Source organism: Selaginella moellendorffii, unplaced genomic scaffold (assembly GCF_000143415.4).
Source record: "Selaginella moellendorffii unplaced genomic scaffold, v1.0 SELMOscaffold_66, whole genome shotgun sequence".
NCBI classification, from domain to species: Eukaryota; Viridiplantae; Streptophyta; class Lycopodiopsida; order Selaginellales; family Selaginellaceae; genus Selaginella; species Selaginella moellendorffii.
Window position 1 is genome coordinate 581,138 of NW_003314327.1, and position 22,731 is coordinate 603,868.

Genomic DNA, 22,731 nt, shown 5'->3' on the forward strand with positions numbered 1-22,731 from the left:
CATTAAAAGTGGACCACATTATTCTTTTTTTTCAAGCCTTCAATCTGGTGAATTTCTCCAATCTCCAAATATGGTTTATAGTTTGATTATGCAACTTGATTGCAATTTGGTACTATATTTTAAAAAAAATAAAATTTGGGATACTAAAACTAATGGGAAAGGTATTAATTGTTTTCTTAGGATGCAAAAAGATGGAAATTTAGTTTTATATGATAAGAATTATATGGTTATATGGTCTTATAACTTATATTGGAAAAATATTTGGGTGACATTTTCATTGTGTGTAGTAAATGAGGGTTATATAATTGTTTATGATACAAAAACACAAAAATCTATATGGAAATCTAAGAGGAACTAAATTTTTACCTTTAAATGCTAAAAGTATTGGACAAATGGTTTAACAAACAATTGAGTTCTCTCTTTTCTCATAACTTTTATTTTAAAAAACTTAGTACTTTATATGTTTCCATATATTAAAAAAATTTGAAATCCTGATTGAAATAATTAGATTCCTGGGAAGAAAATACATTTGATCTTTCTCCCATTAAACCGACTAAACAAGAAACGAAAGATCCATCTTGTAATGTAAGAGATTGTTGTATTAAAGAGTCAAGCTCGATGCCACCAGACAAAAGAAAAACATGTTATGAATAAATGAATAATGAACCCTCAATATGTGAAGATTTTAATAATCTTGTAAATGATATGTTAATCTAAAGTTCATATTATCCTTATTGCCTTGGGAATTATTCCATGGTACCTTTTAATCACTCCCTCTTTGCTGTAGGAGTCAAAGTGCAGTTTTGACTTGGTTATGCAGTTATTTTATTAAACAAAAGCCCGGATTAGTCGTACGGATTTCTGAATTTCTTGAGAAGGTTGGGAATGTCGTGGCCCAGCATGTCATCCACCGATTGAATCATCCTTGGCTTGAGCTTCTCAAATTTATCGAAGTTGTAGCCACTCAGCCTCTCTCTAAAGGCATCCACGTCCGGGAAGTCACCCGGAGGCAAGCGCTGTTCTCTTTGTACCTGGATAGAACACAAGTCACATACGTATTCCCAAACGAGACTAAAAACTCGAACCTTTCTAAACTCTTCTTCCAAGTTATCCACCAGCCGCTGCTGAGCTTTAGTTTTTCCCATCATCGCCGGCATTTCCTTCTTCAGGTGGCCTACAATGTACGAGTGTATCTTGACTGCTCTCGCGCGTTTTACAAACTCGTTGATCTGACAATGAAAAGTAAGCATCCGGCCGGATCAATTTGTGTTGTTTACCTTGCGGTCACAGGCTTTCCTTGGAATGTCTTTGAGGTCTGCCAGTAAGTCGTTTTGCTCCTTCTCAAACAGTTCTTTGCCAATAGGACCCAGTGCACGGTCGTTGATGGGCTTATCGTTGAAGGACCTGCAAAGAATCCCTCGTTACATCACAAGAGAAAGGAAGAGGAAAAACAAAAGAAGAAAAAGAAGATCTTGCGTACCCGATATAGACACGCATCACTTCGGGTGTGTTCAGTACTTTCCCGAGCGACCACATCAATGCTCCATACACCCTCATAAGCTGCAAGATGTGAAGTCAATCAAGGGATGAGAACAAATGCCTTACTTGTTGAGTATCGACTTGATCGGCTTTGTTAAGAACAACACGGATCTTATCGTCGTGTCCACGCAGGGATCCAATCACTCGTTTAAACTCGTCACTGATATCAAGCTTGTGGGGGTCGAAGAGCAGTAGTATCAGGTCGCATTTGGCAGCAAACCATTCCGTAACGCCTGTAAAATCGTAGCTGCGTTGTGTTCTTTGCTTTTCTCCCGATAACACTCCGGGAGTATCAACAAAGCTAACGTGCTCCAGTAGCTGACAAGAGAAACCATTTTGACAATTGCAAGACTGATAATTAGACTTACCGGATGTGGCATCTGAGAACACTCAAACTTGGAGAGAAAAGCAGTTCCAAATTTCGTAAGGCCGCTAAATGGCATGTCCGCCTGCACAGCAATCGTGTTTCCTGGAACACTCCGTTCATCTGTTCCATCCTGGAAACATCCACAGTCAATTACGGATGTGGATGTTTTTATTACTCACCATAACAACGACGAAACGATCCGTCGTAGGCTCAGGTCCAATGTGAGCGCCTATTTAAGAGTAAACGTAAGCATCTCCAAAGTGAATACATCAATACCACCGACCTGGATAGCTTGTTCTTAATAGATGCTTAATAAACGTTGTTTTCCCGGTGGAATATTGTCCAAGAAGCATCACCATGGGCTTGCAATCAAAGTCGCTTTCAGTCTGTAGAACGCAGACACTGTCAATCCTTTCATTGATTGAAAAACGTGCCACTTACCAATGTAGGAGACACAAAATCATGGAAGCGATACGTAACCTCCAAAGGTTTCAGCTTTTCCAGGTAAAGTTTCTTTAGACCATCAACCACTGATGTTACTGACGTCGAAGGAATCTAAATTACACACTGGTTAAGTATGTAAAAAGCCTCGTCTTTGAAGAAAAAACACCTTTCTTGGTTGTTTTGTCGCAAACCACTGGGCCGTCTCTGCTTGTAGTTGTGGAGATGTGCCTGCGCAGCGAAGCTGTTATAATAGACAAGATAAAGGCGAAACGAAATATTTACCGTTGGTGAAGACGTCCCCAGTCGGAGGCGCTCTCTTTCTTGCCTACAAACAGTAAAATTCATGTCAGAGAAGGAAAAATCATAAACGAAGATGGAAGAAGATAGAAAACACACCAGTATCATTTGTTCCAAGCCTTCCATGTTGGGCGGACTAATCTCATCGACATCTGTCAAGCTAAAACAAAGATGATTCTGCCAGCGTGCAGGAAGAACAGCAGAAATTACCTCTATCTCTCAGCATGTCCGCGGATATTTCATTCCCGAGCTGTGCTAGTGCTATGATCTGTCCAGTGACACAACAGCGCATAAAACCACCGACCATGACGTACAACTTAAAATTCTCCACTCACTTGCATCGCAGCAACGAATTCCTTGAATCCAAGAAAGCCTTGCCGCTTAGAATCCGCCACTGCCCAGACCTGGAAATAAGAACAAGAGTTTCGACCCAAATCCATGCCGCATTCCATACCTGCTTGAGATGCGACCGCGGCAGCTGCGAGAGCGAAAAGAATTTCACCGCATCGGCGCCGGTGATACGCCCATCCCCATCTGTGGCGAAAATTCCACCAAAATATCGATTACCGTGGGAGGTATCGAGCGAGCTCACCTTCGTCCGCAAAATCAAACCACTGCTTGTACATTTGCTCGTCCTGCTTGGCATAGTGCACTGATCGCACAGACAGAATGTCCATCGCGAGAAAGAGAGAAATAAGAGCCCTAAAGAGCTGAGCTTCTGGTAAACCCTAGATCATATAGCGCGTAAGTTTAAAGCCTTGTCACAGTTAAAATCACAGTTACACCAAAATGAGGTTTTTACTCTTTACGTTGCTTCTTCTTCCTTGAGTCCGGGGCTGGAGCTTCTACTTCTTCGATCATCATCTTTTTCTTCTTCTTCTTTTTTTTCTCGGGCTCTTCTTCCAGAGCTGGATCTTCCTCTTGAGCTTTCCCCTTGGATTTCTTCTCCTTCTTGGAGCTCTTTTTCTCCTTGGCCGGCGCTTCTACTTCTTCTACTAGTGGTGTCGATGCTCCAGCTTCTTCCGATTTATCCTTCTTCGATTTCTTCTTCTTCGGAGTCAGGGTCTCCGGCTCGGCTGAAGCTCCAGCGTCTTGCTCTGCGGTTTGAGTCCTCTTCTTCTTCTTCTTTGGAGGCTCCTCGGTCGCTGGAGCTTCTTCTTCCTGATCTTTTTTCTTTCTCTTTTCTCGTTTGCCCCCGCCAAGTGTTATATCTGCTTGAGTCTCGTACGCCTGCAACAATCCAACACTCGTTAGATGAAGAGCAAAAAGTTCTTCGTACCTTAGCGGCAGTGAGCAAGCCTGGAGTAGCGCCCTTCCGGTCTTTGTCGTACGCCTCGATCTTAGCTTTGCCTTTAGCTGCACCGCTAGCTTTTCCGAGAGCCCTGCCTTCCAATTGTCGCAATCTTGCTTCAACCTGGTTAATAGACCACATCTCAGTAACGTATAACAGAAAGATGACAATTTGAGACCTTTGCGCGGTTCTCAATGCCGATGTTGGCGTCCTGACCCTCCCCAAGAGCATCGTACCGAATAGATAGTGCAGTCTTTGCAGCTAACACCCGAGCGATCTTCCCCTTGAACTTAGCTGGTGCTTGTCCCACCAAAGAGGCATGATAGATCAACCCGTACTTCGGTGTGTTTTGCTTGGTCTTTAAAGCCCTGAAGAGCGCCTGAAAAGCCAGAAGAAGTGTTACTTCACGGCAAACTAAAAAAAATCCCACCTTCTCTGCGCCAAGGATTTGTACCGTGCTTGAAGGCTGCTTGGATAAGTTTATAAGGCTTCCAGCATGAGCTATCAACCGAGCACCAACTAGCTCTCCCACAAGCACCGTCAAGTTAGGAGCGATTGCCTTCATCCTGCTGCGCAAGTAATCATAGAGCTGTGTCCGGTATTCTGCCAAAGAGATGACCTGATCACAAAACTCTTGGATCGTGTCCATGTCTTCTTCAGTTATATCTGTCCCCATGGATATTGGCACAGCTTCCTTGAGTTGAACTTCGATCTCTTCTTCCAAAATCTATGCAAGAAAAAACGTAAATACTAGCATGAAATCACTAAGACAGCATACCTCGGAGAAATCGAGGTCCGGTGCATTGACCCGTTTCTTCATAAGCTTAACGGATTTCGCGTACTGAATGTTGTCCGTGACTATCTTTGCCAGCTCTGGAAAATGCCAGCCATACCACTCCCGAACTCTCATAGCATAAGTGTTCAGCTCTTTATCGAGATCATCCAAGAGACCGATAGCTTGAACGATCATGGTATCAACCTGGAGTAAGAACACATAAGATACCAATGAAAAAAAACCGTTTTTCAAAGCCACACCTTATCAGGACTGAACTTGAGAGTGTATCTGCACAAACTGTGAGAAAGCCCAAGACTCATCGAGGCCAAGTCCTGGTTTGACAGTCCTTCGACAAGATCTGCAAGTTGGGACCTCACGCCCCTCAACAGTTCCATCACTCCATTGCTGTGGATGCAGCTGATTTCCTGGCAACTCTCTCAGTTAGCCCCTACAAAAAAACCAAGTTCGAAACAAAGAACCCACGAGCTTCTCGGTGATGATCCTTCCTAGCTTGGAGTCGGCAATGGCCAAAATCTGGCCTTGGCATTCTGCTTTGAGAAACTTCTTCAGTCCCTTACTAAGCTTGCTCTCGACAATGGCGGTCGCGGCACCGAGCGCTTCGGCAGTGTTCTCAAACTTGTGAAAAGATTTGAGCTTGACAATCTATACCAAAGAAATATCACAGCAATGACAACAGAATGCCAGAGATCCAAACCTGCCTGGCCGCCGCTGGCGTCTCGAATTCCTTCCAGATATCCTGCCAAAGATCAAGAAGAACGGCCGTGAGCAAGATAAATCCAAGCGCGAGCTAGCTCACATCCACTTGGTTGAGCTTCGCTTCGTCCAGGAGCTTGAAGAGCGCGAAGCCCGCCGGCGTCTCGACGAGCACCAGCATCGTCTTCCCTCCCTGGCGGCCTAAAACCCTAAATCCTAAAACCCTATTCCTGTTTAGGGTACTTGCTGGGATAAAACGGGTTTAAATGTTTTTAAAACTCGGCTTTCCCGGGGTAGCGCGGGAAAGGTATTACATCTCTGATGTTCTCGAGGCCAGTGGCAAAAAGAACCATTCTCTCAAAGCCAAGGCCAAAGCCCGAGTGCTTCACGGTGCCATAGCGTCGTAGATCCAAGTACCATTCGTATGGTTCCGTTGGAAGATTGAGCTCTTGGAGCCTGGAGAAAAAAGTTTCACAGTAATTTGACAAGACTCGGATAGAAAAATTCATACCTTTGCACCAGAACTTCGTATCGTTCTTCTCTCTGGCTTCCACCAACGAGTTCTCCAACCTGGAATGGTACAAAGACGATCATATACGTCTTTTAAATCGAAGGGGATTTTACCTTTGGGACGAGGATATCCATGGCTGCCACAGTTTTGCCATCATCGTTCATTCTCATGTAGAACGCTTTGATGTCTTTTGGATAGTTGTACACTATCACTGGCTTCTGGAAGAGCTCCTCAGCAAGATATCTGTCATAGAATGCCCTGTGAGGCAAATTCACGTTAAATGGTTGCTACCTTTCGTGCTCGGAGGCCAGATCGACTCCCCATGAAACAGGGTTCTCGAAGGTTCTATCCTTCACCTGAGTATCTGCAAGTGTAAGTTTCCTTCCAACAAAGAACAAAAAAAACTAACAAACCTCCAATAACTTCTCGATGGCCTGTGTGTACGTGATCCTCGCAAACGGCGTAGAAGCAACTAGTTTCAGTCGATCCAAGGCCGTGTTGTCCCACATCTTGGTCATAAACTCCATGTCGTCGTAGCAGTTGTCCAGAAGCCACTGGCATAGAAACTTCACATAGTCTTCCGCACAGTTCATATCATCCTGGTAAAAGGATATGACCACATATGTCAGAACAGATACAAATTTCTCTGGAGATTTTCAATCACCTGGAGATCCGCGAAAGCAAGTTCCGGCTCGATCATCCAAAACTCCGCCAAATGCCTCGTTGTGTGAGAGTTTTCAGCACGAAACGTCGGGCCAAAGGTGTAAACGTTGCTTAGGCTGCATGCGTACGTTTCCACCTGGAGCTGGCCGGAGACAGTCAGGAAGGCCTGACGTCCAAAAAAATCACCAGTGTAATCAAATCCTCCTTTGTCCTTCTTAGGAATTCCACCTGTAAGCTTCATCCGCTCGACCACCTTCGCAAGCTCGTCTTTAGCGGTCTGAAGCTTCAACACTGCCGCAGCAATTTCATCTTTGCTCTTCTTCTCGGCTTTCAGCGCTTTCACTGTTTCTCCGCATTTCGTAACCTCTGCCTTTGCCTGCTCAAGGTCCGCTTCAGTCGGAGCCGGGGTACTTGCGAGCTCCTTCTCTCGCTTCTCAGCTTCCGAGAACATTGTTGTAACTTGGAACATCTCGCCAGCACCTTCGCAATCGCTGGTGGTGATGATCGGAGTGTGGACGTACACGAATCGATTCTGTTGGAAAAATGTGTGGGTGGCGAATGCAAGAGCGTTGCGAATCCTTGCAACCGAAGAAATCTGGAGTTCCAACATTACGTCAAAACGAGCAACAAAAAGAAATAAAACTCACCGTATTTGTTCGAGACCTGAGATGCATCAAGTTCCTCAAAAACTCCAGAGTATGCCGGCCCTTGGCGATCGGATACTTGGAAGCATCGACAGGTCCAACTTCCAGCACCTTCTGAGCTCTCAGCTCCACCTTTTGTTTCTTTGCAGTCTCAGGAGGCTGCGTCAATTCCCCCTCGACCACGAGGCATGTTCCAGTGTAGATAAGTTGCGCATCCGGCGTCACTGTATCCTCGACAATCACCTGAAGGCAAACAGAAAAAAGGAAATTATCTTTCAATCGTACTGCAAAGAAAGAAGAGAAAAAAGTCACACACTAACGCACACATCATGGCTTTCCACTCACAAACTAGCAATCTTTCCCACAACTTAAACGAAGACAAGCAAGACAAAAAAAAGATTACAAGCTTTACACAGAACAGGCTCTCCGAAAACACAAATCGCAAGAAAATCTTTCGGATCGAGCTCCAAGCGACAAAGACTGCAAATGGCTTTCCACTCACGATAAGGAAAACTGACAACCTTTCTCACAATTTAAAACGAAGAACAAGCAACAGTAGAAAAGAAACCAGCTTTTCACAGAACAAGCTCTCAACACTAACAAATCGCGGACGAACAGTAAATCTCTCGGATCGAGCTCCAAGCGACAAAGAGAAGATTACCTGCAAATTCGCGGGGCAGGAGCCATCGTTGAGCTCCAGAAATGTGAGCCGCCCCTTCTCGTGGCTCCGCCCGGTCTTGACCCATCCCCCAACCCTTACATTGTGGCCCAGGAGTCCCGCGCCTCCATCCGGGCGACCTAGGATGCTCTTGATGAAGACGCGATGGGAGTACTTCGCCCACTCGATGCCGCTCTTGGTGGCCAGCGTGAGCGCCTCCATTTGGGCCTGGACGGCTCCTTCACCCATTCCCAATCGCCTGTGGTTTTAGGGTTTATGTGATTTTAGGGCTTTAGCTCTCGACGAGCGCGCGCGATGAGCATCGTCCCTAAGGAGACGATTCACGTCATCGCGCAGAGCATTGGCATCAGCAATCTCCACGATGATGTCGCCGCGGCGCTTGCGCCGGATGTCGAGTATCGGATGCGCGAGATCATGCAGGTTTGGCCTCTTTCTCCCTCGATCTACCGATTTCGCCGATTTTGAGCTGAGATCGTCGGTAATTTGCGCTGCCAGGAGGCGATCAAGTGCATGCGCCACTCGAAGAGGAGCGTTCTCACCACCGACGATGTCAATACGGCCTTGAGCTTGAGAAATGTAGAGGTGAGTTGCGAATTTCTCGTGAGTTCGTTGCTTAGCATTTTTATGTAGCCACTCTATGGATTTGCCTCTGGAGATCCATTGCGCTTCCGGAGAGCTGTTGGTCACTCTGATCTGTTCTTCATAGATGATAGGGAGCTCGACTGTAAAGAGGTACTTTTTCGTTTTCGTTTTCGTTTTCCTTTTCTTCTGATCTAACAAACTTTTCTCTAGATCACCGAGGCTCCTTTGACGAAAGCACCTCTAGACACGGCCGTCATGGCTCACTGGCTAGCAATAGAGGGAATACAACCCGCCATCCCCGAGAACGTTCCCATTGATCGTGAGTGGTTTGCTTTCCTCGTGAATGCAATTTGATAACTCCTGTTGCAGCTCTTTCAGCTCCGCCGGAAGTGAAGAAATCCGACATTCCTGGATTGAAGCCTGATCAGATGACAGTGGACCTAAAGCTTCCTGTCAAACATGTTCTTTCTAGAGAACTTCAGGTACGATGGAAATTGCACCGGTCGTTCTTTTGCTAAATTTTTCATTTTTTCCTCTGGGCAGCTATACTTTGAGAAAATCACGGAGCTTATTGTCACTGGCGCCGACGATGTGCTACTAAAAGACGTCTTTGCAAGTTTGGCGACTGATTCCGGTTTACACCCTTTGGTACCATACTTCACGCAATTTATTGCAGACGAGGTATTCACATGATCACGAAAGTGCTGAATTTTCAGTTCTATTTTTCGTTTTTGTCCAATGTAGGTAACACGGGGGCTTAATGACTTGCCGCTCCTTTTCTCTCTGATGCGCGTTGCTCGCAGCCTGCTACTGAATCCACACATCCATATCGAGCCTTATGTAAGCACTTGTTTTGCTCTGATGATGGTGCGAGTGATAAGTCTAGGCTTGCTGAATGGCAGCTCCATCAGTTGATGCCATCTGTGGTGACGTGCCTCGTTGCAAAGCGCCTGGGTGGTAAGAATTTCGTCAACCATTGGGAGCTCCGGGACTTCACAGCCACACTTATTGCCTTCATATGCAAACGGTTTGTAAACTCATCTCTTTTTGTTTTTCTCTGGAGTGGCTGAAACTTTTGTTACTTGCAGCTTCGGTCATGCGTATTATAACTTGCAAACGCGCGTGACCAAAACTTTACTCCACGCCTTCTTGGATCCGAAACGGGCAATGACACAACATTATGGTGCTGTGAAAGGAATCGCAGCTCTTGGCTCAAAACTGGTGTGCTTTTATGCGACAATGAAACGGTGACTGAACTAATAGTCTTCTTACAGGTGCGGCTATTGATTCTTCCCAACCTGGAAGTATACATCAACTTGCTCTTGCCAGAAATGTCTTCCCAAGATCAAGCAAACGAGCTAAAAAGATACGAAGCCATCAGAGTCTACGGAGCTCTTCAGGTAGATTTATTTTTCCAAGCCTGAACTGGAAACTCACTTTCACGTATGGCACAGGCGGCGGCTGGAAACTGTATATATGAAATGCTCCAGTCCGCTCCTCCCTCAAAGAAGAAACCAGCTAACAACAAGTCTCAATCAACAACACGCAAAGATGTCGACGGGGACGCATCAATGCACGAGGAAGACGGGGCCGACGACAAGGACGAAGGCGTGAAGAGGCGGAGGAGAGCTTTGTCGGAGGCGTGGAAGGAGGATGTGGAGGTGGGCGATCTCATTAACTCACTGGTTGATCTGTTTGGCGAAGGAATGCTACCGTTCATACCGATGCGAGAGATGAGTAAATGCATCTTGTGACAGTACGAGAGGTAAAGGAGGAGGATTGACTAGGAAGGAAATTCTTTCGTAGCGTTGGTTTTAACTCTTGTCAGGGAAAGAAGTTGATGGTAGCAAGAAAGAGAATTCTTTTCCTTCTCATCTGTGCAAGAATCGAGCATGCTTGACAATGATGAACACGACCCAGAGATGCAGCAGGAAGAAGTATGCTGCGGCTAGAGATCTCACAGTTCTGTTCATGCCCAACACTCTGGTACCTTGAATGAAGAGGGAGTCGAGATTACTGGAAATCTCGCTCCAGCTTATAAGCTCGTCACCGCTTGCAGTTGGTCCAAACTCGATGTCGGAGCTCTCGTTTCTCGTTTTCGAGGCCCTCTCCTGAGACGAGTATGCCTGTGAAAGAGAAAGAAAAGCTGTAAGAATTTGGTGTGCTTTTAGTGCTGCTCTACCTCGAGACGAAAGATCAGCGTGGCTTTCTCAGTTGATAGCGCTTCAACCTGGAAAGCGTACCACCGCGTTTTGTAATCAATGAAGTGGAATCACAAGCCTTGTCTTACTTGAGTTTGCGTGTGAATGAGATGATCGGTCCGTGCTATCAAACGGGACTCTAGTTCTCTTTCCTTGTCACTCTGCATTTGCCGGGACATTCTTGACGCATGTATTTCTGCCTGGAGGTTTTCTACCTGAAATCTGGAAAATGAGTGCCTACAGCATGAAGTTATACAAGAATGAAAACCTGAGCTTTATAGTAATCGATGTCGTCAGCAACCTTTTGCTTCTCTTTAAAGACGTCACTGCTGATTTGAGGAAGAAAAGAACTAGAAGGATTTGCCAAGGTCGACCGAAGTCGTGAAGCCTTCCTCTCAAGCTCTGAAAGTGAGACCTTTAGTGCGAAGTTCTCAAGAGGCAATATCTCCTACTCACCAAACACGGAAACTCTCTTGAGCTCCAGCTTAGTACGAGCATCCGTAAGTCCTGCAAGCTGAGGCTAAAATTTATATGAGCTACTCTTGAAGGAAAACCAAACCTCTGCGTCAAATTTTCTCTGTGCGGCAGCCAGGCATTTAGCAAGCTCAACACTCTCGTTCTGCACAAAACGGATTCACGAGAGTGACAAAGCTCGAGTTAAAGCATCACACCTGAAGTAGGGACTCTCTCTCCAGCGCTTCCATCCTCGTATGACTATGGCGTCGCTTTTCCAAATCCGCTGCTTGGATCAGCTCCACCATGCTCGTCCTCAGCTCTGCAGCCTGGTAATGACTTACTCATTCTCAAAGAAAAGAAAAACAAAGAAAAGCCATACCTCCTTCTTTTGCTGTTCTTCTCGCTCGTCCAGCAAAGCTTCCAAAGCTTGCTTCTCTGCCTCGAGCTTCTCGACAAACAATGCACGCTCATCGATTGCAGCCTTGCAAGCCGAGAGTTCTTCCTCGGTTTGCTCCAGTGACGTCGGCGGATCAATCGCATCCTCGTCCTCTTTCGTGCTGGTATCGTTAACAGTCCCAACTAAATCTTCTTTAGTGTCCACCACCTCCTTCGTCACGCTTTCCCCTTCTTTGTTTTCTTCTTTCCTCTCGAGTTTATCGCCTGACACTAACTCCAGGCCATTAGAGTTAGGCTCCTGTGTTGCCACCGCCTTTTTGGAGGCATTGATTCTCTTCGCTGGCGCTGCGAGGAGCTTTCTCGGCCTTCTACTGTTACTCTCACTCCTTTGAATCTTCTCTCTCGATGCCGGCCTCTTCCAATCCCCGGAATTCCCAGCCGCGGACAGTATCTCCGTCCAATCGTCCTTCTCCGGATGAGTAGAGCTCCCTTGGATCGAGGATGAGGAGCGAGCAGCGCCAGAGGGAGCGAAATCTGGAGAGCGATATGTGATCTTGTTGCTCGGGACGAGAGGATCGCCAAATATTTTCGGATGCGGTGCGCTGCCGAGGATTTCGTGCTGGATCGGGGCCTGGAAGAGAGGATCTGGCTCCTGTGAATCCCTGTCTGGCTTCTTGAGCGAGTCCGCGGCTTGCTGATCGATCTGAGAGAAGGAAGAAGTGAATTTCTACACGGGATCTAGATCTAACCTGGTTGAGGAGCTGCTCGGCGGCCTTGAGCTTGGATGATAACCACGACGCCATCGCTGGAGATCAGGAGAAGAATCGTCCTCGCATTTCTAGGGCTTTTGTGAGGTTAGGGTTCTTGAGGGGGAGATATGGGATGTAGAGCGAGCAGGCCGATCAGGAGTGGCAGCCACAGGGAAAGGAAGGAGGATCTTGCTCCATGCAACACCAAATGGATCGGCTACGTCTCCAACAGCCCGAATTTCTCCTGCGCGGAGCAAGAACGAAGGCTGCGGCGAGCAAATCTCGAGCCAGTGAGAGATGAGGAAGACGAGGAAGATTGCGATGGATTCCAGTTTGCGATTGCCGGAGGAGAATCTCCTTGCTCCTCCTCGTCACTCATTCCAGGATTGCCCGACGACGTTGCCCGCCTCTGCCTCATGCGCTTGCCGTGCGTGAAATATTCCTTCTCCTACAGGCTCGTGAGCAAATCCTGGCGATCACTCCTCTCCTCGCCAGATTTCTACTCGGAGCGCCAGCATTTGCCAAGAATCCAGCACCAAGCCAGCGTCTGCGTCGTGATCCACGGCAATCGCGTCAGGGTTTTCGACACCGTCACTTGCCAGTGGTTCTCCCTCCCACCGCTGCCTCACAGCATCGACGACGAAGATCCAGACCTTGGAATCCGCATCGATCCATACGACTGGTGGCGGATCGACACGGTCGCCGTGGCCGATGGAAATCTCTTCGTCATCGGCGGGGAGGAGAGCCGGATCCCATCCAGCCGCGTCCACAGGTATGATTTCTGCCACTGCCGCTGGGAGGAGATGGCGCCCATGGGAATCGCTCGATCCCACTCCGCTGCGGTGACAGTAGGGGGCCGCGTCTACGTCGCTGGCGGCACGTCCGCCGAGGTGTTCGTCCCCAGCGAGAACTCCTGGACAACCATCTCTGGGCTCAAGCGCGCCATGAGATCATGCGTGGGGATCGAGCACCAAGGCAAGGTGTTCGTCAAGGGAGAGAATTGCCAAGGAGCTGGATCGCCCATCGAGGCACAGGTCTATGATCCCAGCGGCGACGAGTGGAACCGGATGGTGCCAAAGCTCAAGGCCGGATTGACGCGAGGCCCGGTTGCTTCGTCCGGGGCGGCGATCTTCGTGGCGGACTGGAAGGATCTCCAGCTCAAGGCTTTCAATCCGGAGCTCGAGAGCTGGGACGTGGTCGGGCAGCTCCCGGCAAGGCTTAGCCGGCTCGTCGGCCATGGAGCACAGCTCTATGGATTCACTGGGAAGATCAAGGTAGACTCTGTGAATCACCGCGTTATCTCTGGAGCTCCCACCGAGGTCTGGAAGCTCGACATTGGAAGAAGAGGGATTAGAAACCATCACCCACTGGTGCTCCAGTGGGAATGCATTTGGCGAGGCGCCAAAAACAGCACGAAAGTTGGCGGTCTTACTTGGGCGCCTTCCAGTGCTCACTGTGCTCTTCTCGAGGACTAAGACGAAGCAAGGAAAAAAGAATCACTCTGGTGGTGGTGCTACTATGACGCCGCTGGGTTGATCACTTTGGGCTTGGGCTTCACCTCAGCTTCGTTGATACTGCGCACAAAGATTGCATCTGGTTCGTGCCTGCGAGGGGAGATTCACGATTGTAAGTACCAGAGGTTAGACTGGACGAACGTAAGTTTCTTACGGTTTTTCTCCCTCTTCAAAGGTGTAGCTCGACGCAATCGCCAAGAGCCTTCCATCGCGGCTAAACGAGAGCGCGGCTATGCTTGTTGGGTATCGCGAGTACTACAAAGACGGATTTTTATCAAAGGACGACTGGAAAGGAAGAGACGAACCTGATAAAGCCTCTTCTTATTGTTCCCGTCCCATACGTTTACGTATCCATCGCAGCCTCCAGTTGCAAAGGTCCCATATCTAGCAATTCAATGGAAGAACGAACGAGCTTAGAAAACAAAACAAACCAAAGCTCTAGACTCACGCACATTGGATGGAAAGCGATGGCATTAACGGGATAGACTGTGTCACGGCCAGCCTCGGAATTTCTGTGGCACTTGAAAGCATACCTGACAGTACAATTGTCAATGAAAACTGCGTGATAGAAGTTCGAAGAAAAAAAAAAAGAACTTACTTTTTAGCTTGCCCAGCCTCAGACATGTCAAAAAACTCCATAGCAACTCGGCCTTCAACGGAGCTTAGCGCATAGCCTGCAGTGAAAAGTTAGTCCAGAAACGTTTGGTACGTCTGGTAAGAATCTCCAAGACTCTCGGATTTTTTTTTTTTTCCTCGGCTCTTCTTACCCGTTCCATTGGGATAGCAACGAACACATCGCGTTTGATACTTGAGAGACGACTCTCGTTCTTGCTCGGGGCGAGACATGTTTCTCAAATCGTAAACGTTGATGTGCCTGCCCGCGGTGGCCACCACCAGGTGCGGGAACACGAGAGACATGGAGTAGACGCGCTCTGGCTGCTGGTATGTTCCAACTGGTGGCTTGTTTCCCAAAACTCTGGCGTCCCAACATCTGAGAGTTTTATCCCAGCTACCTGTGATAACTTGGCCTGGAAAGATAAAGAACCAAAACAAAGAAACACTTTTGAGACAATGGAAACGACTAGCAAGATCTAGAGTACCTGTGTGATGGGAGTATTCTACACAGCGAACAGACGCCTCGTGAGAACCCAAGATGTCCTCTCTGCCTGTGTTGAAATCGTACCTGTGAGCCAAGTATCAGAATACGAGATAGCTAGCTACTCAAGAAAGATATCTTTACCTTCGTACAGTGTAGTCGGCACTGGCACTAAAACCCGAGGCATCGTCGTGAAAGCAGCAATCTAGAACTGGTCCCCTATGCTCAAACTGGCCCTTCAAGGTATTGGCGCTGGCATCGTAGAGCCTGACTTTCTGCCCAAGAGAAAGATCCACATTGTAGCAAAAAGAAAGAGAAAAGAATGTAGGGAGAGAGGAAGAACTTACGGAATCCCAGGAAGAAACAAGGAGATGATCGCTGTGATTGGAGAAGCGCAAGTTGGAAATGCCGTCGGGCGGAGGCGATGTGAGCTCCCGACCAGCGCCAGCGCCAACAGCTCCCATCATCGCTCTCCACCAAAACCCTAAATAACCCCTGATCTAGGGCTCCTACGCTCTTCCTCGAGGGAATTTCAAAATTCCAAGCTTTCCCGCCAGATCAGTTAAACCCATCTAGAAGAAGGCCTTGAAACTCCTGTGATCGATCGAGTTCCAAAACGATCCCTTGAGGATCCAAGTTTATAGTGGACATGGAGCTCTAAACACCAGCAGTCTTGGATAAATAGAAAGAACACCTGAGAGTGAATCGAAAGAACACCTGGGTAGCAGTCTTAGAAACACATGAGAGGAGTCTTGGGTAGAACACCTGTGATTTGATAAGTTCTTAAAGAGAAGAGAAGAAACTACGAACCTCCTCGTCCATCTCTTGCTAAGTTACTAGCTCTTGTCCACGGGCTTGGGCTTCTTGGTTCCATACTTCGATCGCCCTTTCCTCCGGTTTGCGACGCCCTGGAGATCTTTCGCGCCCCTGATGCAGTGGTACTTGACACCGGGAAGATCTTTCACTCGGCCTCCCCGGACGAGCACCACCGAGTGCTCTTGGAGGTTGTGGCCCTCGCCTGGGATGTAGGCGATGACAACGTTGCGATTGGAGAGACGAACCTTGGCGACTTTCCGAAGAGCCGAGTTGGGCTTCTTTGGAGTCCTGGTGGAGACGCGGAGGCACACTCCCTGCTTCTGTGGTGCTCCTCCCAGAGCTGGGGATTTGGAGAGCTTCTTCTTTTTCTTTCGTGCGCCTCTGACGAGCTGGTTCAGAGTCGGCTTGAGTTCCAGAGTTTTGTTCGTTTCAGCTTGCGGAATCTAAAGGAAAACTGTGAATTCGAGCTTTCTGAGCAAACAGAAGATAGACTTTTACTTGATCGAGAGTTTCCACTTGCTGGCTGGAAAGATCGGCCATCAACACTGCCAGAAAGAAAGAAGGAAAATGGGCATGATCATCATCACTCAGAAATCTTACCAGGATTTAGCAAGCCGGTAGTGTCGAAGAGAGATCCCGCCGAGAAACCATACGTGACCTACAATATAAAACATAGACGCTAAGCATCGATGACTTGGCTTCCAATCCACGCACTTACCTGCTGGTTTCGCAGCAAAGAAGTCCACTCGAACGCATCGATACGAGAATGTCCTGAAAGAATCACAAAATACAACGAGCAGCACGCTTCCAATCGATCAAACCTGGCTCCTTCACAGCCGGCAGCAATGCAGGATGCAGCGCCCGGCCATCCAGCGGCGAGCTCGAAATTCTCGCCTGCGTCGAGAAGATCCTCGCTCGGCCGGAGAATGCGAAGCCTAGCGCTCTCCTGCGCGCTTGCCACGACCCCATAGCATCTATAAACCCTAAATATTTTACTAAGTCCACTCAATGCGCGTGGGAGGAGGAGCTAGGTCTGGTGGATGTCCGTGGAGCTCCTGAGGCGCATGGCGGAGATCAAGGAGGACGAGGAGGATGCGCGGCCTCCCCAGATCTCCAGGGATTCCAGCAACAAAGAGAAGAACAGCGGCCGCTGCGTCTACATCAACGAAGGGGATCGCTATCCCGATCTCTATTGCAACAACAGGGTATCCAACACCAAGTATAATCTCTGGAATTTCCTTCCCAAGAATCTATGGGAGCAATTCGGGTAAGCTTCACGCTATCGGACCGGCATTCTATGATTCTTTTGTTTGATTCAGGCGATTCATGAACAAGTACTTCCTTCTCATTGCGATCCTCCAGCTCTGGCCTCTCATCACTCCCGTCAATCCAGCCAGCACTTGGGGGCCTTTGCTACTTATCTTCTCGGTCTCGGCGTGTAAGGAAGCTTGGGACGATTATAACCGATATAAGCTGGACAAGCAAGCAAATGAGAGGATGGTTTGGGTCGTCAAGAAAGGCGTCAAGACACGGGTGAGAAACTACACTGTTTTGTAAAGTTTTTGCTCTAACTATTTTTTGATAGATCCAAGCGCAAGATATTCATGTCGGTGACATCGTCTGGTTGCGGGAAAAGGATGAAGTTCCGTGCGATATGATCTTACTGGGATCGTCAGATCCTCAAGGTGTTTGCTACATTGAGGTACATTGGCTGTTTTTATTTTTCTTGGATCTCTTGGATCTCTTCTGTTTCTTCTCTCTTTTCAGACGTCAACCATTGATGGAGAAACTGATTTGAAGACCCGAGTTGTCCCGTCTCCTTGCATTGGGCTTAACTCCGAGCTCCTTCACAAAATCAAGGTAGAACTTTCTTCTTAGTCTTTTTAGGAACTTACATATGTTTGATCTTAAGGGTATTATTGAATGCGGATATCCGGACAGAGATATTCGAAGACTTGATGCCAACCTCAGGTTGTTTCCTCCTTTTATCGACACGGACTACTTCCCAATCACTGTCAACAACACGTTGTTGCAATCCTGTTTCATTAGAAACACTGAGTGGGCATGCGGAGTGGCTGTGTATACAGGTATTTTTTTTAATCTGCTTAAGGAAAACAAACCTTCTTTACAGGCAATGAGACTAAGCTTGGGATGAGCAGAGGTTTGCCATCGCCAAAACTTACAGCAGTCGATGCGATGATTGATAAGCTAACCGGAGCCATTTTTGTATTTCAAGTGGTTGTGGTTATCATTCTTGGTTTCGCCGGAAACGCGTGGAAGTCCACTGAGGCGGACAAGGTTGGCACAATTTTTTCTTTCGTGGGCTCTAAATTGTCAGCTTTGCAGCTGTGGTACGTCCATTATCCGAAAGCTGCCCCTTGGTACGAGTTTATTGTCATTCCCCTAAGGTTTGAGCTTTTATGCTCGATTATGATACCCATTTCAATTAAGGTATGTTTTCGCTGTATAATGTTGATATCCTTATGTATCGTGTCAGGTCTCCTTGGATTTGGCAAAAAGCATGTACGCCAAGTTTATTGATTGGGATCTTCATATGTACGATGAGAAAACGGATACTCCAGCCGTTGCTACAAAGTATGAAAGCTGTCTTGCATACTCTTTTTCTAGAATTAAAATCTAACGTTTCAATGCTGCAGTACGGCCATCAGTGAAGATCTTGGTCAAATTGAATATATTCTCACTGATAAAACGGGTACATTGACCGAAAATTTGATGTTGTTCAAGAAATGCTGCATAAAAGGCTCCTGTTACGGTGATTCAACCCGTGATGCTGTCAAAGGTATTTTCATTCTTTTATACAAAATTTTAAACAAGAATCTTGTGTAGATCCTGCTCTTCTTCGTGCGCTAAACGAAAATGATCCAGAAGTACTCAAGTTTCTTACAGTTATGGCAGTTTGTAACACGGTGGTGCCAAGTCGAAGGTACGCAAAAAATATAGGAATTAATCTAAACCTTGTCGTTCACTTTCAGTCCAAACGGTTCGATCTCATACAAAGCTCAATCTCAAGACGAAGAAGCTCTTGTTTCAGCTGCTTCTCATCTTCGCGTCGTGCTGCTTAACAAGGCTGCTAACTGTGTAGGTAACTGATATTTAGATGATATTCTCATAGTTATTTTAACACCATTGAGGTTTGTTATAGAGGTCAGTGTACTCGGAGCGGTATTGGAGTTCGACATTCTTGACGTGCTAGAATTCACGTCCGACCGTAAGAAGATGTCAGTAATTGTAAGAGAGAGGCAGACTGGCGAGCTGAAGCTATTAACAAAGGGAGCTGACGAAGCAATTTTTTCTTCAGTCCATAACGGTGAGCTCTTGTATTCGACCTCGACGCATCTATTTACTAAGATTAATTTTTTGATAGACCAACAAGTAAGGCGTGTCGCGGAGATTGTCGATCAGTATTCACAGATGGGATTAAGGACGCTATGTCTGGCTTGGCGAGATATCCGAGAGGAGGAATATCATGACTGGTCGAGGAAGTTTAAAGAAGCGAGCAGCAGCATCGTGGATCGAGAGGTCTGTATTTGACCTTTAACAACTTTGTGATCTTATTTTATTTGTCTTGTTCAGTGGAAGATTGCGGAAGTGTGCGTGCTTATGGAACGTAATCTAGAGCTTTTAGGTGCAACAGCTATTGAGGACAAGTTACAAGTGAGCACTGTCTGATTATATATTTTCTCTACATAAGGCGTGTTTCAGGACGGTGTTGCGGAGACCATTGAAAGCCTTCGAGATGCAGGAATCAATTTCTGGATGCTGACGGGAGATAAGCAGTTGACAGCAGCTCAGATTGCACTTTCGTGCAACTTCGTGCTTCCGGGTAGGATGGGTGTTTTTGTGGAGTATCTAATGCTAATTCTACTTAACAGAACCTCAGGGACAATTACTGTATGTGCAAGGAGCGACCCAGAGTGACGTTGGAGCGAGTCTGGAGAGGGTCTTGCGAACTATGCAGATATCTAGCACTGAACATAAGGTGACTCGTCTACTTTTATGAGCATCGCTCTTAATGTTCTCTTAGTATCAGGATGTAGCCTTTGTTATCGATGGACTGGCACTGGAATTTGCATTGAAGTACTACAGACAACTTTTCGCTGAGGTGGCTTCACTATGCAGAACTGCTATTTGTTGCCGTGTAACACCATCACAAAAGGCTCAGGTACTCGAAATCAAAATATTCTTATGCTTTTTTGAGTGACATGTCTCTGGCAGCTTGTACATTTAGTAAAAAGCTGGGAGTTCAGAACTCTCGCTATAGGAGATGGAGGAAACGATGTCCGCATGATACAAGAAGCTCATGTTGGTGTAGGGATAAGCGGGCGTGAAGGCCTTCAGGCAGCTAGAGCAGCAGATTACAGTCTCGCCAGTAAGTAGTTTGGATACAGCTGCAATATTTCTAACATCTTATGTCGCAGAATTTCGATTTTTGAAGCGGTTGATACTTGTACATGGGAGATACTCATATAATAGGAGCGCATTTTTGTCACAGTACTCAATCTACAAATCACTGGTCTTATGCTTCATTCAGATCTTGTAAGCTTTTTTCTTTTTGCATATCGGATTTCGCTGATGCTTTTCCTTTTTTGGTTGTTTTCTCCTCTAGTTTCTCGTTCGTGTCAGGAATATCTGGGACGAGTTTGTTCAACTCTTTCAGTTTGATGGCCTACAATGTTTTGTACACTAGTGTCCCTGTGATGGCTAGCGTCCTCGACAAGGACATCGACGAGAAGACGGTCCTTCAACATCCCCAGATATTGAAATACTGTCAAGCCGGGAGGTAAGGCAGTGGCAGTGGCTCTCATTGTCAATAACTTGTAGTTTCAGGCTTTTAAATCCCAGCACATTTGCTGGCTGGTTTGGCCGGGCACTTTTTCACGTAAGGCTCGTCTTTAACCACATAAACCGTGATCGTTGCTCTCGTTTTGCAGGGCGCCGTGGTTTTTCTCATCACCATGCACGTCTACGTGAATGAAAAGAGCGAAATGGAGGAGGTCTCTCTTGTCGCGCTATCAGGCTGCATCTGGCTCCAAGCATTCGTCGTCGCGTTGGAAACAAGGTAATCAGCATTCCATCAAATTCCTGGCAACGATCTCGTCGCGCCTTTTGCAGTTCCTTCACGACCATTCAGCACATAGCCATCGGCGGCAACCTCGTCGCTTTCTACATCTTCAACCTGGTCGCGAGCACCGTGAAATGGGGAGGCATGTACACTATCATGTTTCGCATTTGCAGCCAGCGTGCATACTGGCTCACGATGTTGGTAAGCGTTTGTTCTCACGTTCTTTTGCTTCCACGCTTATAAATCTCTTTTTCTTGTGCTTGTTTAGCTGATTGTTGGTGCCGGGATTGGACCCATCGCGGCTCTCAAGTTCTTCCGGTTCTTCTATCGCCCCAGCTTGATCAACATCCTCCAGTACCGGGAGAGACGAGCAAGGGTCACAGAAGCAAATGCTACGTCTAGCTCCAGTGCTACGAGCAGTGGGAGCACTTCTAGCAGCCAACGCGCCGCGCAAGACGAAGAATCATCGTCAGTGTATCAGCCTCTCTTGTTGTCCACCAAGGATAGAACAAAGCGCCAGTGATTCATGCGCTAAAATCAAAGTGCTTGACATTTTGTCAATTGGAAGCAAAAGCATAACTAGGAGTATGATCATAGAAGCCACTGGATTAAACTATCACGAATGAGATGCTGCAAAAACTTTTGGAGTTTTTCATCTCACTTGTCGGCAAAGGAGATGCAACCTGGATAGAACACCATCAAGTCGAAAAGAACGCTCTGCCACTCTTCAGGAATTTCTCTGTTGAATTCGCAGAAAGAACTCCACGAGATCATATCAGAGCAATGGACCACAAGTTCACGGGCTCCCTGGTGCTTGAACAAGCCCCTCAAGAAAGAGATATCACCAATATAATCGACAGCATTCAACCAAAGGTGGAAATCAAGTGCATGTAAGTCACGAGGATTCGAGCGCCTACAAGAAGAAGATTAGGAGAGGGTAGAAAATATAGAAGACCGCAAAGGTGCTTCACGCACCTGTAACCAGCCGGTGACGAAATGGACGATTCGCAAGTTGACGAGGGGCTCCAGAAGAAGGGAAACGCTCTTCTGGTGCTTCCATTCCAGATGTTCAAAGGTAATCTCTGTGATTGTGGGCATGAGCTCGAAGAGCCTCACCAATTCATCCAGCTCCCAGTATCCCCCGATTTTCAAGCTCCGGAGCTTGTCAAATTTCCTGTTGAGTTTGCAGTGAGCGTACATCGTCAGGACTTCTAGGCTCTCCGATTGGAAACTGAGGCAGATGAAGCTGCCAACCTTGAAGGTGGGGAGTGTCGAGGAAAATACCGTAAGAGCTCAAGATGCCGTCCAGCCATCTCCCCATCAAGGTGAACCTCTTGAGGCTGGCGCTCGACACCGTGAGACGGGCCCTGGAGAGACCGTCAAGACACCTGACGTGGAGCTCCTCAAGTAGCGGGCAAGCTGCGAGGAGCTCCTCGAGCAACCTCGCGTTGACTCTGGAGAGCGACGATCTCCGCAGGCGCCGGCGAGGTGCCATGCGCGCAAGATCGCTGCTGTAGCATCCCCCGCTAATCTGGAGGCTCTCGAGCGCACCCATGCAGGACACCAAGTCCAGAACAGCGCGCCCCAAGCGGAGAAACATAGACGGAACATGGAGCCTCAGCGCTGCGACCGAATCCGCACAAGCAAGCCACCGCGGAGACGAAGTATTTGCTGCTTCCATGGTTCCACTGCGGCTCAGGGACACACTCCAGAGCTCGTTCACCTTTCCAGAAAACGGTCAACGTCGAGAGCATCCATGAAGTGCTGGCTGCAGCCCCACATCCAGATCAGGTCCATTGCAGTTTCTTCGTCCATTCTGACCAGGCTCGACGCTCAAGCCTTAAGAACTGCAGATGTAAGAGATATGAGCAAAGTCATCACTTCTTTCTTGACTTGTTCTTTTCTATGTAATGA

At 47.4% G+C, this 22,731-nt stretch overlaps 10 protein-coding genes across 12 annotated transcripts; 3 read left to right on the plus strand and 7 right to left on the minus strand.

The window, feature by feature from the left end:
• Nucleotides 1–706: 706 nt before the first annotated feature.
• On the minus strand, nt 707–3,373 carry LOC9649303 (EH domain-containing protein 1). The gene is made up of 16 exons (XM_024659164.1): nt 3,240–3,373; nt 3,102–3,181; nt 2,983–3,051; nt 2,858–2,915; nt 2,747–2,799; nt 2,633–2,675; nt 2,517–2,578; nt 2,348–2,461; nt 2,190–2,292; nt 2,086–2,135; nt 1,908–2,036; nt 1,606–1,857; nt 1,481–1,560; nt 1,278–1,404; nt 1,086–1,229; nt 707–1,031 (listed from the first exon to the last, which is right to left on the minus strand). The coding sequence occupies exons 1-16, from the start codon at nt 3,322–3,324 to the stop codon at nt 846–848; spliced, it is 1,635 nt and encodes a 544-aa protein (XP_024514932.1). The 5' UTR covers nt 3,325–3,373; the 3' UTR covers nt 707–845.
• Nucleotides 3,374–3,392: 19 nt separating this feature from the next.
• Nucleotides 3,393–5,678, minus strand: LOC9649662 (probable nucleolar protein 5-2). The gene is made up of 9 exons (XM_002985238.2): nt 5,531–5,678; nt 5,429–5,470; nt 5,197–5,376; nt 4,974–5,138; nt 4,717–4,917; nt 4,369–4,665; nt 4,117–4,317; nt 3,927–4,061; nt 3,393–3,877 (listed from the first exon to the last, which is right to left on the minus strand). Exons 1-9 carry the CDS (start codon nt 5,606–5,608, stop codon nt 3,446–3,448), a joined length of 1,731 nt encoding a protein of 576 aa, XP_002985284.1. The 5' UTR covers nt 5,609–5,678; the 3' UTR covers nt 3,393–3,445.
• Nucleotides 5,678–8,168, minus strand: LOC9649663 (asparagine--tRNA ligase, cytoplasmic 1). Its single transcript, XM_024659163.1, has 8 exons — nt 7,907–8,168; nt 7,249–7,488; nt 6,603–7,196; nt 6,352–6,537; nt 6,230–6,294; nt 6,052–6,181; nt 5,939–5,997; nt 5,678–5,883 (listed from the first exon to the last, which is right to left on the minus strand). Exons 1-8 carry the CDS (start codon nt 8,150–8,152, stop codon nt 5,700–5,702), a joined length of 1,704 nt encoding a protein of 567 aa, XP_024514931.1. The 5' UTR covers nt 8,153–8,168; the 3' UTR covers nt 5,678–5,699.
• Nucleotides 8,169–8,204: 36 nt separating this feature from the next.
• Nucleotides 8,205–10,377, plus strand: LOC9649664 (transcription initiation factor TFIID subunit 6). Its single transcript, XM_002985130.2, has 11 exons — nt 8,205–8,344; nt 8,420–8,506; nt 8,555–8,656; nt 8,717–8,825; nt 8,876–8,988; nt 9,050–9,187; nt 9,251–9,346; nt 9,409–9,533; nt 9,595–9,727; nt 9,781–9,906; nt 9,961–10,377. Exons 1-11 carry the CDS (start codon nt 8,219–8,221, stop codon nt 10,258–10,260), a joined length of 1,455 nt encoding a protein of 484 aa, XP_002985176.1. The 5' UTR covers nt 8,205–8,218; the 3' UTR covers nt 10,261–10,377.
• Nucleotides 9,874–12,400, minus strand: LOC9649304 (golgin candidate 2). Its single transcript, XM_024659112.1, has 9 exons — nt 12,309–12,400; nt 11,543–12,262; nt 11,379–11,489; nt 11,267–11,326; nt 11,164–11,221; nt 10,976–11,109; nt 10,797–10,922; nt 10,689–10,736; nt 9,874–10,632 (listed from the first exon to the last, which is right to left on the minus strand). The coding sequence occupies exons 1-9, from the start codon at nt 12,360–12,362 to the stop codon at nt 10,378–10,380; spliced, it is 1,566 nt and encodes a 521-aa protein (XP_024514880.1). The 5' UTR covers nt 12,363–12,400; the 3' UTR covers nt 9,874–10,377.
• Nucleotides 12,392–14,248, plus strand: LOC112340550 (F-box/kelch-repeat protein At1g67480-like). Its single transcript, XM_024659165.1, has 2 exons — nt 12,392–13,934; nt 13,998–14,248. The coding sequence occupies exon 1, from the start codon at nt 12,437–12,439 to the stop codon at nt 13,781–13,783; it is 1,347 nt and encodes a 448-aa protein (XP_024514933.1). The 5' UTR covers nt 12,392–12,436; the 3' UTR covers nt 13,784–13,934; nt 13,998–14,248.
• Nucleotides 13,650–15,413, minus strand: LOC9649665 (mitotic checkpoint protein BUB3.1). Its single transcript, XM_002985241.2, has 9 exons — nt 15,266–15,413; nt 15,063–15,193; nt 14,923–15,005; nt 14,590–14,850; nt 14,421–14,496; nt 14,275–14,355; nt 14,128–14,206; nt 13,977–14,077; nt 13,650–13,912 (listed from the first exon to the last, which is right to left on the minus strand). The coding sequence occupies exons 1-9, from the start codon at nt 15,383–15,385 to the stop codon at nt 13,825–13,827; spliced, it is 1,020 nt and encodes a 339-aa protein (XP_002985287.1). The 5' UTR covers nt 15,386–15,413; the 3' UTR covers nt 13,650–13,824.
• A 114-nt stretch (nt 15,414–15,527) lies between these two features.
• LOC9649666 (ribosomal protein S12, mitochondrial) lies at nt 15,528–16,704 on the minus strand. 2 transcript variants are annotated; one of them, XM_002985242.2, is made up of 6 exons: nt 16,556–16,704; nt 16,453–16,505; nt 16,335–16,392; nt 16,233–16,279; nt 15,729–16,177; nt 15,528–15,683 (listed from the first exon to the last, which is right to left on the minus strand). In XM_002985242.2, exons 1-5 carry the CDS (start codon nt 16,701–16,703, stop codon nt 15,755–15,757), a joined length of 729 nt encoding a protein of 242 aa, XP_002985288.2. In that variant the 5' UTR covers nt 16,704; the 3' UTR covers nt 15,528–15,683; nt 15,729–15,754. The 2 variants fall into 2 exon arrangements, with proteins under 2 accessions (XP_002985288.2, XP_024514935.1); XM_024659167.1 differs by having other exon boundaries at nt 15,572–16,177.
• Nucleotides 16,705–16,725: 21 nt separating this feature from the next.
• LOC9649667 (phospholipid-transporting ATPase 2) lies at nt 16,726–21,414 on the plus strand. 2 transcript variants are annotated; one of them, XM_024659162.1, is made up of 24 exons: nt 16,726–17,001; nt 17,054–17,267; nt 17,320–17,436; nt 17,502–17,594; nt 17,647–17,821; nt 17,866–18,032; nt 18,081–18,185; nt 18,232–18,329; nt 18,392–18,534; nt 18,582–18,678; nt 18,728–18,837; nt 18,898–19,062; nt 19,120–19,274; nt 19,329–19,409; nt 19,458–19,578; nt 19,628–19,734; nt 19,780–19,917; nt 19,971–20,124; nt 20,174–20,291; nt 20,362–20,535; nt 20,583–20,634; nt 20,687–20,814; nt 20,868–21,018; nt 21,086–21,414. In XM_024659162.1, exons 1-24 carry the CDS (start codon nt 16,775–16,777, stop codon nt 21,338–21,340), a joined length of 3,345 nt encoding a protein of 1,114 aa, XP_024514930.1. In that variant the 5' UTR covers nt 16,726–16,774; the 3' UTR covers nt 21,341–21,414. The 2 variants fall into 2 exon arrangements, with proteins under 2 accessions (XP_024514930.1, XP_002985177.2); XM_002985131.2 differs by having other exon boundaries at nt 19,786–19,917.
• A 50-nt stretch (nt 21,415–21,464) lies between these two features.
• LOC9649305 lies at nt 21,465–22,638 on the minus strand. Its single transcript, XM_024659168.1, has 2 exons — nt 21,793–22,638; nt 21,465–21,730 (listed from the first exon to the last, which is right to left on the minus strand). The coding sequence occupies exon 1, from the start codon at nt 22,496–22,498 to the stop codon at nt 21,983–21,985; it is 516 nt and encodes a 171-aa protein (XP_024514936.1). The 5' UTR covers nt 22,499–22,638; the 3' UTR covers nt 21,465–21,730; nt 21,793–21,982.
• Nucleotides 22,639–22,731: the final 93 nt, after the last annotated feature.

Coding starts and splice junctions, on each gene's coding strand:
- LOC9649303 (XM_024659164.1), bottom strand. CDS start 3,324: ATGGACATTCTGTCTGTGCGATCAGTGCACTATGCCAAGCAGGACGAG. Junction 2,579..2,632: donor TGGGGACGTCTTCACCAACG/GTAAATATTTCG, acceptor TTCGCTGCGCAG/GCACATCTCCACAACTACAA. Junction 1,230..1,277: donor GGAAAGCCTGTGACCGCAAG/GTAAACAACACA, acceptor TTTCATTGTCAG/ATCAACGAGTTTGTAAAACG.
- LOC9649662 (XM_002985238.2), bottom strand. CDS start 5,608: ATGCTGGTGCTCGTCGAGACGCCGGCGGGCTTCGCGCTCTTCAAGCTC. Junction 4,666..4,716: donor CGGACCTCGATTTCTCCGAG/GTATGCTGTCTT, acceptor TTTCTTGCATAG/ATTTTGGAAGAAGAGATCGA. Junction 3,878..3,926: donor GCTTGCTCACTGCCGCTAAG/GTACGAAGAACT, acceptor GGATTGTTGCAG/GCGTACGAGACTCAAGCAGA.
- LOC9649663 (XM_024659163.1), bottom strand. CDS start 8,152: ATGGGTGAAGGAGCCGTCCAGGCCCAAATGGAGGCGCTCACGCTGGCC. Junction 5,998..6,051: donor TGGATATCCTCGTCCCAAAG/GTAAAATCCCCT, acceptor GTACCATTCCAG/GTTGGAGAACTCGTTGGTGG. Junction 5,884..5,938: donor TACGAAGTTCTGGTGCAAAG/GTATGAATTTTT, acceptor TTTTTTCTCCAG/GCTCCAAGAGCTCAATCTTC.
- LOC9649664 (XM_002985130.2), top strand. CDS start 8,219: ATGAGCATCGTCCCTAAGGAGACGATTCACGTCATCGCGCAGAGCATT. Junction 9,347..9,408: donor ACATCCATATCGAGCCTTAT/GTAAGCACTTGT, acceptor GCTGAATGGCAG/CTCCATCAGTTGATGCCATC. Junction 9,534..9,594: donor ATTGCCTTCATATGCAAACG/GTTTGTAAACTC, acceptor TGTTACTTGCAG/CTTCGGTCATGCGTATTATA.
- LOC9649304 (XM_024659112.1), bottom strand. CDS start 12,362: ATGGCGTCGTGGTTATCATCCAAGCTCAAGGCCGCCGAGCAGCTCCTC. Junction 11,110..11,163: donor CAAGAGAGTTTCCGTGTTTG/GTGAGTAGGAGA, acceptor TCTCACTTTCAG/AGCTTGAGAGGAAGGCTTCA. Junction 10,737..10,796: donor TCATTCACACGCAAACTCAA/GTAAGACAAGGC, acceptor TACGCTTTCCAG/GTTGAAGCGCTATCAACTGA.
- LOC112340550 (XM_024659165.1), top strand. CDS start 12,437: ATGGGATGTAGAGCGAGCAGGCCGATCAGGAGTGGCAGCCACAGGGAA.
- LOC9649665 (XM_002985241.2), bottom strand. CDS start 15,385: ATGATGGGAGCTGTTGGCGCTGGCGCTGGTCGGGAGCTCACATCGCCT. Junction 14,497..14,589: donor TTGCTATCCCAATGGAACGG/GTAAGAAGAGCC, acceptor TTTTCACTGCAG/GCTATGCGCTAAGCTCCGTT. Junction 14,078..14,127: donor ATAAGAAGAGGCTTTATCAG/GTTCGTCTCTTC, acceptor CCGTCTTTGTAG/TACTCGCGATACCCAACAAG.
- LOC9649666 (XM_002985242.2), bottom strand. CDS start 16,703: ATGGGGTCGTGGCAAGCGCGCAGGAGAGCGCTAGGCTTCGCATTCTCC. Junction 16,280..16,334: donor TACCGGCTTGCTAAATCCTG/GTAAGATTTCTG, acceptor TCTTTCTGGCAG/TGTTGATGGCCGATCTTTCC. Junction 16,178..16,232: donor AAGTGGAAACTCTCGATCAA/GTAAAAGTCTAT, acceptor GTTTTCCTTTAG/ATTCCGCAAGCTGAAACGAA.
- LOC9649667 (XM_024659162.1), top strand. CDS start 16,775: ATGTCCGTGGAGCTCCTGAGGCGCATGGCGGAGATCAAGGAGGACGAG. Junction 18,838..18,897: donor CAAGGCTGCTAACTGTGTAG/GTAACTGATATT, acceptor GGTTTGTTATAG/AGGTCAGTGTACTCGGAGCG. Junction 19,410..19,457: donor CTATTGAGGACAAGTTACAA/GTGAGCACTGTC, acceptor GGCGTGTTTCAG/GACGGTGTTGCGGAGACCAT.
- LOC9649305 (XM_024659168.1), bottom strand. CDS start 22,498: ATGGAAGCAGCAAATACTTCGTCTCCGCGGTGGCTTGCTTGTGCGGAT.